The sequence below is a fragment of the Phoxinus phoxinus genome (genome assembly GCF_949152265.1).
Source record: "Phoxinus phoxinus genome assembly, chromosome: 1".
In the NCBI taxonomy this organism is placed as follows: domain Eukaryota; kingdom Metazoa; phylum Chordata; class Actinopteri; order Cypriniformes; family Leuciscidae; genus Phoxinus; species Phoxinus phoxinus.
The window spans coordinates 46,043,055-46,056,789 of record NC_136876.1 but is presented as its reverse complement, the minus strand read 5'-3'; the positions used below and the strand labels follow the sequence as shown (position 1 = coordinate 46,056,789).

Here is a 13,735-nt window from a genome sequence, read left to right as displayed (position 1 = left end):
GTTTCCATATTGGCCATTTTGAATTTCGTCTTAAAATTTTATATTTTACAAACGCATTGGCATATTGTTTTCAAAACTCGATATGTGTCTTCAGGACTAACCCCCGATAGTACTCGAAAATGTATAATGAAATTTACATAAATGATAATAACGTTTGATTCAATTAGCCTATTGTAATGAAATTGGTCTTAATAGATTCCTTGGGTCATGCCGAGAACATATACCAATTTTGCCATAGTCGGCCTAACTTCCTGTCCGCCATTTTGATTTTCTTTAAAAAATAATTTTTTCAAACCAAAATTCGAATCAGGTCATCTTCAGACAGTGCAGACAAAAAGTTATGGTTTTCGTGTTGATCGACGAAACCGTTTTCGTATACCGCAGCAACAAAGTTGAGGCGTGATGCCAAAATGACTCTGAGGCTGTATCTCTGCAATGCTTTGACATATTGACACCGAACTTTGCATGTGTCATTGTCACCTTACTTTGACCACGACCACCTATTGGTCAAAAGTGATAAACCATTAAATCAAATCACTAATGATTGTACTTATGATTTTCCAGCCAATTTTCCTAAAATGGTCTTAATATGTCTTTAATTGCTCATTGTTGCAGTTGGTCTGATGCTCCCAGCCATATTGGCATGACATGTTCTTTGTGCTTGGCCCCGATAATTGCTGCTTGCTTTGTTCATGGCACACCAGTTTATTTTTCAGCAGTGTACTAATGTAGTACGCCTATGCTTTACATGTTGGTAAGATGGTCTTGAGTGGTAAGTGGTTCTTGACCAGAACAAACTGAAAGTGGACCGGGGATTATGCTAATATTAAAAAGTCTGGCTATGTGAGGCTACTGGTATAAAATCTACAGTTCAAAAGTGTGGGGTCGGTAAGATCTTTTAATGTTTTTAAAGAAAATCTCTTTTCCAAGACTGCATATATTTGATCAAAAATACAGTAAAAACAGTAATATTGTGAAATATTATTACAATTTAAAATAACGTTTTGTCTATGTTAATATGTAACAGGATATCATTACTCATTACAGTCTTCAGAGTCACTTGATTCTTCAAAAATCATTGTAATATGCTAATTTGTTGCGTTGAAAACAATAGTGCTTCCTATTTTTGTGGAAACCATGATTTTCTTTTTCACGATTCATTGATTAGAAGATTCTTGAGTAGAACGTTAAAAAGAACAACATTTAATTAAAATAGACATTTTTATTACATGATAAATGTCTTTATATTTGCAGCTATATTTCGCATGAACAATGGCACACCATATTTCGATTGAGTTTATTTTGCAGTTGATCACTTTTGATCATTTATCCTTGCTGAATAAAAGTATTTATTTATTCAAATACTTACTGACCCCAAACTTTTGAATGCATTTTTCCCAGCAGTTCATGGCATTTGTTTATGGGAAATCAATAATTTAGGCACTAACACGTGTGCTATTTTTTGTATAACAATTTTATTACAAAACTTAGACCTTTTTCATCTTTCAGTGCTGCCATGCTTTTAGCATATAACAATACAGTATAAAATCTCAACCCAAAATGAGCTAATAAAAGCAGTTTTTCATTGATGCTGTTGCAGCATTTAGATGTTCATGCTGTTTTCTTTACACATAACATTCCTTGAAAAATACAAACACCTGCCGAGCACGCCACGATTTAAACAACTTTGAATTACCAGCCTGACCATTTCAATTGTGACAAGTTGTAATCAACATAACGTATTCAGTAGTTACACAAGGAAAGAAAGAGATAAATAGAAGTACACCGCAAATAATGACAAATGTGTCAAGTTTTTTTTTCAACAGCCCAAGGCACCCAGGCTTGAAATGTGTTGGCAATTATCAAGTTATTTTTTTTAACAACCCACACACACATACAGACACACCAAAAAAAAAAAAAAAAATGCTTCAAGCAGGAGGTGATAAGACAGAACAGAAGCGTGTGAAAAAAGAATAACACACTCAGCTTTGCTTGTTTTACATTCTACATCCGAAGTTCACAGTGAGTATCCCAGGCAGTGGATAGATCTATCTAATAATCCTGATGGAGAACAGTAACCTAAGTGGTTCAGAAATCTACTGCATGACTACATGGCTTCCTGTGCGAAGGAAGCGGTCAAATGATCCAGGCTGTTAAGATGGAAGTCTGAGCCGTATCACGTTAAGTAGTTTTCCAGTAAGGCGTTGCTTGCCCAAAGCAGAACCACGGTTGCCTTCAAGCTAAAACTCTGAATTATCACCAACACCAGCTTTTGCCTTACAGATCCAAAAATAAATGACAAAGACGTGATCGTTTTTAGGACTGAGAAGTGTTAAGAGACAAGAAATATTGAAATATCTAGAAAATTCCAGTTGATATTGATGTCCATGTTCGGCCTTGATTGAAAATGTGCTTTTAAGATGAATGATTTGGTAACAGACACCTGGTAACTCGTATCTCCCAGTAACTGGGAGATTTCTGTGCTCTTTAGTTCAGTTGGCGGCAGGCCTCAAATGTCCATTTCGAAGCCCCTCCGTAGATCTCAATGCTGGTTTCCAACCAAGAGAAGACGTTCCCCACTAGTGCTTTGCTGCTGCATGTGGCCAAATTATAAATCTCTCCCACGGACAGCTTTCGGTCCCAAATGTTGAAATTGGCCATGTCGCCGACAAACGCTTGAGTAGCATCAAACCCTCCACCGAGAGTGTCCTGCAGGTAGATAACATTTATTTGAGATGCTGATAAAATAAACGTTGAATGCCTTCAAAGACATAAGATTAGTCCCCGTTAACCTTTGAAGCTAATCTGCACATAAATGATTCATAAATGCGTTTCATCCCTACAGTCGTCTTTGAAGGTCTCTCCATTTAAAATGAGCCAAACCCTTCTTGTCTATTGGCTGTGCTATAGAGTATTTTAGAACTGACTGTTTACAATGATAACTTCGTATAATTGGCTATGTTACTAAACATAGTGTGGAAAAGGCCTTAGATAGTCAACACACTGAGCATGTTTTCTAAATATCTGCAAATATATTATGGTATTTGTATGGCTTAGTACAGTCAAATAATTACATACAGCACCTTTAAGCAAAGTTCACATAAAAGCAATGCTACCGGCAGTTATTCTACTTTGAAATGTGTGTTCCGTGTCGGAATGTCTCGGAACCAGCTGACAATTTACCCAATAATATTTCGACACCCTGGGTTGCCAGTTTGTTGAAAACACAGCGTATTGCAGCCATGGAAGTCAGCAAATTAACTGGGTCAGAGATCGCAGATTCTAGCTGACCTAAAAAGCCTCGGCATCCATCTAAAAATCTCTATGAATGGGAGCACATTAAAACACGGATAAATCAACGCATCAACTTCTAGATTAAGGCCCAGATTTAATTAACGACGTGCAAATTAAAGAACATAGAGGCAACCGAATAATTTTCATAATGACCAATCTAATCTACCAAGAGCCGCGCAAATTAGCATCTGGTTTAAGACATGCCTTTTTTGGGGCAGTTAATAATGGTGCAAATACCGTTAAATTGATTACCCTAAGTCTCCTCACCTTCCATTGTTAATTGCGCTTTCTCCCGTTGCGTGTCATCAATCTGGCAACCCGCATGAGCATTGAGGAGGAGGGGGCGAGGTAAACAACTCTCTCCAATATTTTTTTATTTGGTCTGCAGTACTCATTTTAACAACTAGCTGTCAATATTACATACTGCCCCTTTAACCCCGGGTTATCGTTGTTCTAAACTCTGCTTTTAACCCCGGATAAAGGAGCGTTTCACACTTGTAATTTAGAAGTGGGATTAGCACTGTTTTTATTTTGACCCTGCATTGCGGTGCCAAAATATACAGTGTGAAACAAAGAAGTGTTAGAATGTTATGACTAGATGCTCAACAACCGTCAGCCAATAGCGTGCCTCATATTCACGTGCTTTGGTCAGTCATTCAAACACAGTGCTCTGTATAAAACATAGTTTCAGCATTTGAGGGGAAAATGTCAAATGGTGACACGACGTGACAATTGGAGTGAAGAAGAGACTGTTTCAATCTTATCTTTATATTTTTAAAACGTCCATTCAGGATAAATGTAATAGTACAGTCGGCAATATATAACATGAGGATGCACAATACTAGTGTAGAGCCCTTATGTAAGTATATCACATGTGTTATTCATCCAATCAGTGACACTGACACCACAAATATGCAAATGAGGACGTTAACCCAGGGTTTAGGAATGTACCGTGTAAAACGGCAGCTTATGAATACCCAGGATTAATTGTTAACCCCAGGTAAATTATGAGCAATGTGAAACATGAATCAAGATAACACAGGAATCAGTTTACCCAAAGTTTAAAATGACGCAGGGCTAACTAGTTCAAGTGTCAAAAGCCCTCTAGAGGTGCATTCACATTTACAATTGTTTGCCGGCTTCTCTTAAGCGAAATCTAGTCATTTTAATATCCATGGGAGACAGATTTTGCAACGGGTTCAAGTTGGTCATACGGATTAGACGAGCTGCTTGGTTAAAAAAAGTAATATGTGTGTCATACTGTACATCGCTACACTTTTGACCATAGAAATTGTGCAAATTTTGCTAAAGACCATTTTGACCATAGGATGCTACCTTTAGGCAGCATCCTACCTAAAATGTAACTTCCTAAGTGAACATTTACATGCATTGTAATGTTGTTGAAATTGTGCCCCATAAACAAACTCACAATAGAGTTTAGCACTAAATATTTCTAAGCTAGTATTTGATCCACTAATACCATAAAAATACAAAGCAATATCGTTTATGTATGTATTTTCAAATATATATTTTTAAGACTGTTGACAATTTTTTATTTATTGCTTGCTTCAAATTATTGGATTGTCTTATCTGAGAAGAATACATGCAATGCTGCCTTTCAATTTGGCAAAAAGCAAGGTGTTTTACAAGGCAGTTGCCGTTTGGAGGAGCCTCTGCATGGGAGAAAGCCTGCGATGCCTTAAAATGCAGCTTCGTAGGCGGCTCGCTGTGTTTTGGAACCGAGCCATTGTGTATTCTTCGCTCATCATTAAATCATCTTTGTGTAACACCTTGAGCTACCACACTTTTCTGTATTGATGAGTGAATTCAAACAGAGGACGCATACCTGCTCTTGTCCCAGAATCAATACCCCTTGTGGTTTGATTGGATGATAAGGGGCCAGACTGTCCCCATTTCCCCTCATTACACCATCCTGATAAGCTTCCCACACTCCATCTCGAGTGGTCCATGTGATACAAATGTGATGCCATTTCCCATCGTTGATCAGGAAAGGTAGTTTAGCAACCTACATCAAAAGAGGGCAAAAACCAGATGAAACCTAAACATCACGTTCATTTTGATAAAGACAACCTGCTTTAAGTTTGTAACTCCATCCAATCCATCCATCCATCCATCCATCCATCCATCCATCCATCCATCCATCCATCCATTCATTCATCCATCCATCCATCCATCCATCCATCCATCCATCCATCCATCCATCCATCCATCCATCCATCCATCCATCCATCCATCCATCCATCCATCCATCCATCCATCCATCCATCCATCCATCCATCCATCCATCCATCCATCCATCCATCCATCCATCCATCCATCCATCCATCCATCCCAATGCTGATAGAGTGGGAATGTACCTTGTCATTGATGAGCATTTCCATCGGGTTGTTTCCCCACTCAATAAGAACCAGTTCATTGGCCTGTCCAGGGACTGCGTAAGAGAAAGGCGTCCCCACTCCTGGAGAGGCGTTGGACTTGAGCCACATGCACACCGTGAAGGCGTACATCTCCGGCAGACTCTTCTTGACTTTAGCATACATGTAGTTGGTCCTCAGAGGGAACGTCAGCTGAAATTTATCCAGTGGTCTGTTGTCCTTTTGACCTGTTATTACAAAAATAAATAAATAGAAACATCAATCCTCAAACAATATTTAACATCTTACAATTGCAGTCTACTGTTTATCACTAAAACAAGACAATCTCTAAAAATAACTGTGCACCGCAATTACCTGGAACAAATTGTCCCAGGAACTTCTTCTTTTTTTTCCCCAGACCTGTTGTTGTCTTAGTTTCCATTGTGGTCTAAAGTACCATGAAGATTATGCAAATTAGTCCGGTAACGTAGGGCTGCGCACTTCTTTCCAGTTCCCTCTGTATTTCATCCTCTGAATTTAAGCTTAATAAAACCTGAAATTCGTCGTCGGTCCATCGGTTGTACTTTTTAAACTCCATTGTTGATTTGAGTAGCAAACAACTCTTACTGCACGCAATGCAAATGGTGGTTGAAATAAAATGCAGCGTGGAGTCAACCAATGAGCTCAACCAATCAGCATGTTCAGCGCCCAAGCCCCACCCCTGAAAGTTCCTGAACTTTGAGAAAGTACTACCTCGCCAGCAGGGAACTTTCTGAGGGTGATTTTCTTTTTACCCGGAACTTCATTTAGACCAGGGGTGTCAAACTCAGTTCCTGGAGGGCCACAACCCTGCAGAGTTTAGCTTCAACTCTAATTTAACACACCTGATCCAGCTAATCAAGGTCTTCAGGATTACTAGAAACTTCCAGGCCGCTGTTTTTGGAGCTGGTTGGAGTTAAAGTCTGCAGGACAGTGGCCCTCCAGGAACTGAGTTTGACAGCCCTGATTTAGACCCTGGTTCCCGGAAACACACTGAGTACCACCCCAAAGTCCCTAGTTCCTGAGGAAAGTTCCTGCGGTGGCATACAAAATCTCTATACATAATTCTAATGAACTATTCATTGCCGTCTATAAATGTATTCATACAAAGAAAATATAATAAAAGCAAAAAACAAGGTGTGTCTAAAGTATACTTCTAATACATAATAATAACAACAACCAAAAACATGTATTGATTTGTTTCTTTTCGCCTGGGGAAAGAAAAGCAGACTAGTTCTGTCCTCCCACCTGGGAGCCTCCCTCATCTTATTTATTTCTACGCTTGTGTTTGATTCGCGCTCCAGGTAACAAGGAGTAAAAGCCGCAATCAATGGGGTCTCAGGCAGAGGAATAGTTCACCCAAAAACTACATTCTGTCATATAATTTACTCACTCTCAAGTTGTTCCAAACCCATGCAATATGCTCTCCTCCATGGAACAAAAACGAATGTGTTAAACACTCTGCTCCTTAAGTCTTAAACAAGTCATGCAATCGCTAGACTGCAAGTTGTTATTCCTACATGCTGAAATTCTTGCCAGTCGCTGTACCTTTTACATCAAGACATGATTTCTAATCAATTAATCTGTTATTTTATTCCAAATGCTGGTCAATGTTTTCATCCAAACAATGTACAAATTAATTTTTTTGAACATGCGTAGTACCAAATGACTGCCATTTACATTATAAATGTAAGACTCTTTATGATCCTGTTACTGGTACTGTTCTTATAAAATATAGTTACCCAAATGTAACATCCAAACACAAATATTTATCAACATGAATATTTAGTCACAATGATTTATCCCTTTCTGTCCTGAATTTATAACCTTTACAGATACGAATAACAGTAAAATGTGATTTATGTACCAGGCTCGGGCAAACCCCTCGTAAAGAGCATTAAGCGGCACAAGAAATCTGACACAAGCTGACATGAAACTAGATGCTCATTAACTTCTCTGAAGCACCTCATATAAAGTGCTCTCAGGCTTTTTGGCCACTTGTGTCGTGCACTTTTCTATTACAGCTCGCTCTGATCGCGGCCACACATTCCGGATGCATCATATGCTCCTCACATGAGGGTGGATGTGGTTCTGGACACAGTGCAAAAACGTGACTACCGGTAATCAATTATGCTATTCGTTCTTGGTTATTTTCAGTAAAAAATTTATTGATTTGATCAATTAGTCATTAAAGGGTTAGTTCACCCAAAATGTAAAATGATCCCGAGATTTACTCACCCTCAAGCCATCCTAGGTGTATATGACTTCTTCTTTCAGCCAAACATGGAGTTATATTTTAAAAATCCGGTCTCTTCCAAGCTTTATAATGGGAGTGAAGGGTACCTTAGATTTTGAAGCCCAAAAAAAGTGCATCCAAATATCATAAAAGTTATCCAGATAGCTGCAAGGGGTTAATAAAAGCCTTTGAAGGCCTAGTCAAGGTTAATTGAAGCGAAGCAATTCAGTTTTGTAAGAAAAATATCCCTATATTTATAACTTTATAAACTGTAATCACTAGCGTCCGGTAGCGGCCGTACGCGAGTCTAGTTCCGGTGGAAGAGAGTCTTCCGGTGGAAGATTGACCTCTGACCCGACGTATTGGAAAACGTGGAAGCGCAGAGGATAGAGTAAAACAAAACACCGGTCAAGAATTAGAAGTCTAAAACGACAATTTTTTAAAGAGGAATATGGGAGAAGCTTGAGTTTGTTGTTTGAACCACGAGAGGCTTTACTCCCACCTAAGCTTACACTGCTCCTACATCCTACGTCATGCGTCGGGTCAGAGGTCACACTTATGGATTACTTTTATGATGGATGGATATGCTTTTTTTCTATCCCTTTAAAGCTCAAAACTTAATTGGAGCTTGGTGATGTGATTGGATGGAAAAGCTCAGCTTGGACATTCTGCAAAGTCTCTTTGTACTTCACAGAAGAAATAGTCTCATTTGTTTGGAAAATAATAAGGGTGAGTAAATAATGAAAATCCACATCCCTTAAAGTTCCCTTCATGCCTTTTAGACTGCAAAGGGCTGTGGGAAATTATGCATTTTAATGACTGACGAAAACGTGATTCACATGAATGAAAATGAAAAAACGCATGAGCTTGCAAAAACTCTCTGGTACCAATCTGTAAATCATGCTATAAAGCTGGTTGGGTGGAATTGGATATGCAAAGCAATGCAGCTCTGTAGACCCCCTCCTCTCTGCGACACACCAGCGACACCACAACGGCAATTTATTATCCATGCTGGCTCGCTCAAGAGTATTTTCCACGTAGAAAAAAAAGAAGCAGGTAAGGAAAGCGCCCGTTACATCTACACGACACGCATGTGATAGGTGGAGCAGAAACGCGACCGGTTACCTTTTTCTAGATCTGTTATTCTCTGGTGCAGTGAGGTGAGAGTGGACTCCACGCGCCCGCGCTGCTCGCTCTCGTTGCGCAGCCCGGGCTTCCCTTCCTCCAAACCGTTCACACGGGACAGGACCTGCTTCTCCAGGTCGTCGATTTTGTTCTGAAGAAGATCCTTCAAGCTGTTCGCCTGGACGGAGTTGTTATTCCGGCTGAATTGCTATGAAAGATAAATGTGAACATATGTTTGTGAGATATTCATTTGAGTTTACATAAAAAAAAAAAAAAAAAAACGCCAACCTTGTAAGAAAGGCGCACTGGTGATATGAAATATCGAGTAAATGTATTTCATGTAATCAAAATGAATTAAAATTTGATCAATCAACCTGAATTAATTAAGTTACACAAATAAAAGTAAGTTTAAAGGGTTCAGATTATGCAGAAACAACTGCACACTGTTTATAATGCATGTTTTTTTTGTTAAGAGTTTTTATTTGTATTCCTAAATTTGTATATCATGCTATTCTGAATGAAATGCGTTACAATGTTCATTATCAGAAAATAGGCTAGTTTACGTTACAAAATGCGCTTAAACGTTAAGCAAGACTCATTTTACTGGCCATGGTGTGAAAGATTCGGAATAGTTATTTTATTTATTTATTTATTTCATTTTAATCTACGGGTTTCTGTCAGCAGTCTCAGTAGGCGTAATGCGTCTTTTAAAAGAGGATTATGCGCCATTATTCAGCACCGCTTTATAATGGTGAATCGGTGTAGCCTACTATTCTAAAATAAAGTTGTGAGAATCGCAACTGAATGCGTTCTCCAATAAATAATAATCCACCGCGGATGGAGGAAGCGCTCCAGGAGAACAAACATACCTCCAGGTTTTCAAGCCTCTGCTTGAGTGACTGTAAAGTCTGCGAGAGTTGAGCCAGTGTGTCCGTGGGACCCCTCGACACATCTCCCATTGTGTTCTTGGTGCCCATTTCCTTCCGTCGTCCGCCGACCCGCGCGTCTCCGGGCTCGGACGCGCTCTGACTTTCACACCGCGTCAGTTTGGAAGTCAGTTCCCTGATGGTTTCCTTCTGGTTCATGATCGTTTCCTTCTGTTGCAGCACAGTCTCTCGCAGTTGCATGACCGTGCTCTTGAGGTCCTCCCCGGGAACGCTGTTCTGCAGTGTTGCGGCGCATATGTCCATATCCTTGGGAACGGACGTGCAAATGAACTGGGTCTGTCCGAAGTCCTGGCTCATCCCGTCCGCTAAAAGACAAAAAAGTAACAAAAGTTTCCAGTGCATCCCTCTCGTTCCAGCCTCCATGGCGCGTTTGTTTTCGAAGTCTCTTCTGGACAAGTGATTTCAGCAGCTCTCTCTCTCTCTCTCTATGTCTGTCTGTCTCTCGCTCTCTCTCTCTCTCTGACAGCTTGTGCTGGTTGTAATCCGGTTGTGGTGCGCGCGGGGTTTATATAGCACGCGCGTCTGCGGCGGTGAGCTGCATCACGCGCCTGATCATGATCTCCCGCCCCTGGATATTAAAGCAGAAAAAAACATCCAGTAAGTCAGAGAAACTAGTTTTTTTTTGTTTGTTTTTTTACCCCGGCGGCCGGATTAAATTTTTTCTTTTCTAAAGCTGAGTTTATTTTACACAATCATTGGAAGATTTTCGTCTTTGCCGGAAGAAAAAAAAACCTTACGTTTTACAGAAAAATAAACGTGTTATATGCAGTACTTATGCCCTAACAGTAAAATATTATGTTTTTTCAAAGTACAATGTATGAGGGTTGATGTATTTTTGTGTCCAAGTGCATTATTTCCTTTTAAAATTATTAAATAAATTCATGACATATCACTAAAAACGATTTACTTTGAATTAATTTTTTGTACATTTAAATAATCTACATATTGTTTGATGTTTTTGTTAACTAAAACCCACAACATGTCAGGTGGTGCAACTGTCCGAACAAATTAACAGACTATTTAAAATGGTGTCTTAATAATAAAAAAATTAAACAATACATAATATGGCATCCTCTTATAATTGTATAAATAATAGTCTTAAAGCTGTTGAGATCTTTGAAAAAAATTTGTCCAGCAATTTGTATATTCCCAAATGTCAGGGTGGCTCAACTACAAACATGAGTGTTTTATTATAAATTGACAATGTAATAACAGTAAAGATGATAATGCATCCAGAGGAGCCTATGATCATTGTGGCGGAGAGAAAAGGTTTGTAGATCTCTATCATACACTGATAAAAACGGGTAATTTCAAGTATGGGTAGGTTGGTACACTTTCCATGTCAGATGGTACAACTAGCCTACACTATATTCAACTATTTGGTTGTACCACCTGACATAAAAACAGTCAAACAATTGTCAAAAAAACCAGTCAAATAATTAATTTAAACACTTTTTTGTTATTTAATAACTAAACTTTTTTGAAGCTTTGTTTGTCAATGACCCATGAACATTATATGTTATAAGGGAAGAGGCATTTCCTGTCATTTTCTTTGCGTGAATGAACGCATTACTCTTTGTTACCATTGCACAATATGTTCTTAAACCACTAGCATAAACCACCCAGTGTTCTCTTAAGAGAAGTAAAAGACTGAATAATTGCTCATCAGAAAAAGCATGGCATTATTTTTCCCGAGAAGCTCATTTATAATTTATCAGTGTTGCATTAGCTGGTAAACAGTCTCTCTCAGTACTAATAGATTAAGCATTTGTAAAGAAGAAAATATAAAGAAGAATAAATAAATACATTTTACTTTTTTTTTTTATAATTGTGTATGTTACACTGAAAATATATGAAAAGTATATTGAATTAACAGCCTGTATAATGTTACTATATTGAAAATGATGCTGTCATTTCCTGTCTGCTGTGTCCATTTCACTAAATGGGTGTCTGAAAAGATTAATGAAGACAACAGCTTACTTAGTGATGGAAGTATAATTGCAGTATAAGAATGATTATTGATCCTGTTCCCCACACACACACACACACACACACACACACACACACACACACACGCGCGCGCGCGCGCGCGCACGCACGCATGCAGTGCATCACTGACGGTAACATCAGCGGTTCTGTTATTGAGTAGTTGGGGGATGTGTTACTGCAGATTGGTGTAAAAACTAGGTGCTATAGACCCCGACATTGGCCGTGCTTGTGTGACATATTGCACTCTCCTGACATCACACATTGTGCTGAGAATTGTGGTGACTGTTTTCAGTGTGAGTTTTTGGTGAATTAGAACTAATAAACGCATAGCCAGTGCACGTCACCTACACAAAGAGTCTGGAGACTCCAATGATGAATGACCTTATACAATCCACACACTAAATGGTTGAGTACATAGTGCATAAGCACATGTCTAGTGCGTCATTTGGGACAAAACTAAAGACAAAAGGTAACGCACATCACACTAACATAATGCAATAAACTAAACTACATAAAATGTAACACAAAACACCCAATTAATTGAGTCTTTAGATATAATCAATGATGTGTCACACACTTCTGGGAATGTAAATTGTCCTGCTTTTCACCAAATAAATTTTTATTTTTTAGTTATTATTATTATTTAAATGCTTTCTACTTTCAGGTCATATATTTTTTTACACTTTAACAGGAAAATGTATTACACGCATGCATGTAGCCTATGCATTTCCTGTTAAAATTGATATATATTGATATATTTTTCACCACGTAGACCTACAGGTGTGGTAATGTAACAAAGTTAAAGAGCTTTATGTAGAATTCAGAAACCTTGTTTTAGCGACACCGGTGGCCGCTAAGTGAACTGCAGACAGCAGCGTAGTGCTCGTGCACACGTGACGTTCAAGAGACCGAATGTGATTCAACCGCCTGATATTCTAACGACAAATTATTTTTCGTTCTTTGCTTGGAAGGAAACGAACATCTCGACCGTATCCGCGCTGCTGAGCGCGACTATAAGATGAATATGTAAATATGTGCTGCACGCTTTCCTCTCAATAACAAAATAAACGCACAACAAAAATGTCAGCAGTGAGTGCTGTGTTGATCTGCCAAGGGACTACAGATGAAAATGAGCTCTCTGGCTAACTCTGGCGCATTTACATTTTGACTGTAAACAAAAAAATGTTGATTGATGTGCATTGTCCCTTTTAAATAAACAATAAAAAAATTAAAAATAAAAAAAGCAGCAGTTAAGAAAGCCTCTGATAATTGCTTTGTGAATATGTTTGCATCAGTTCTGCAATTCCACGGCATTATGTCGACAGATGAGGATTAAAATCACACTTAGTTTAATTATAAAGTATATTTGAGACTATAGACTATCTGGCTATGTGAGACTAGTTTGAATTATAATCCCTTTTATTTTGCACGACATTACAGTAGGTTCTTTTGACATTTTTCCGAACCAACCCGATCACACTAAATGCGTCTCTATAGCACGCAGTGTGTTTATTGTGTAATTTATACGCGAAAATGAGTTTTTACGTGCATAGGATACGCAAGGGTTGGTTAGGGTAGGTTTAGAAGTGGGCTGGGGTGCGTGTGTATTATACTTTCGGGTAGAATTAAGGCCTCATTATGCTTCTGCGCCAACTCCAACTCCGTCATGGCCGTTTTATGGTTCTGCGTCGGGTTGCGGTGCATTTCACCGCCATAGCGCTAGGGGGTGT

At 38.8% G+C, this 13,735-nt stretch overlaps 1 protein-coding gene across 1 annotated transcript; it reads right to left on the bottom strand.

The window, feature by feature from the left end:
• Positions 1–1,464: 1,464 nt before the first annotated feature.
• nptx1l (neuronal pentraxin 1 like) lies at positions 1,465–10,542 on the bottom strand. The gene is made up of 5 exons (XM_079609826.1): positions 9,939–10,542; positions 9,070–9,277; positions 5,673–5,917; positions 5,141–5,320; positions 1,465–2,709 (listed from the first exon to the last, which is right to left on the bottom strand). The coding sequence occupies exons 1-5, from the start codon at positions 10,377–10,379 to the stop codon at positions 2,488–2,490; spliced, it is 1,296 nt and encodes a 431-aa protein (XP_079465952.1). The 5' UTR covers positions 10,380–10,542; the 3' UTR covers positions 1,465–2,487.
• Between the last annotated feature and the right edge of the window lie 3,193 nt (positions 10,543–13,735).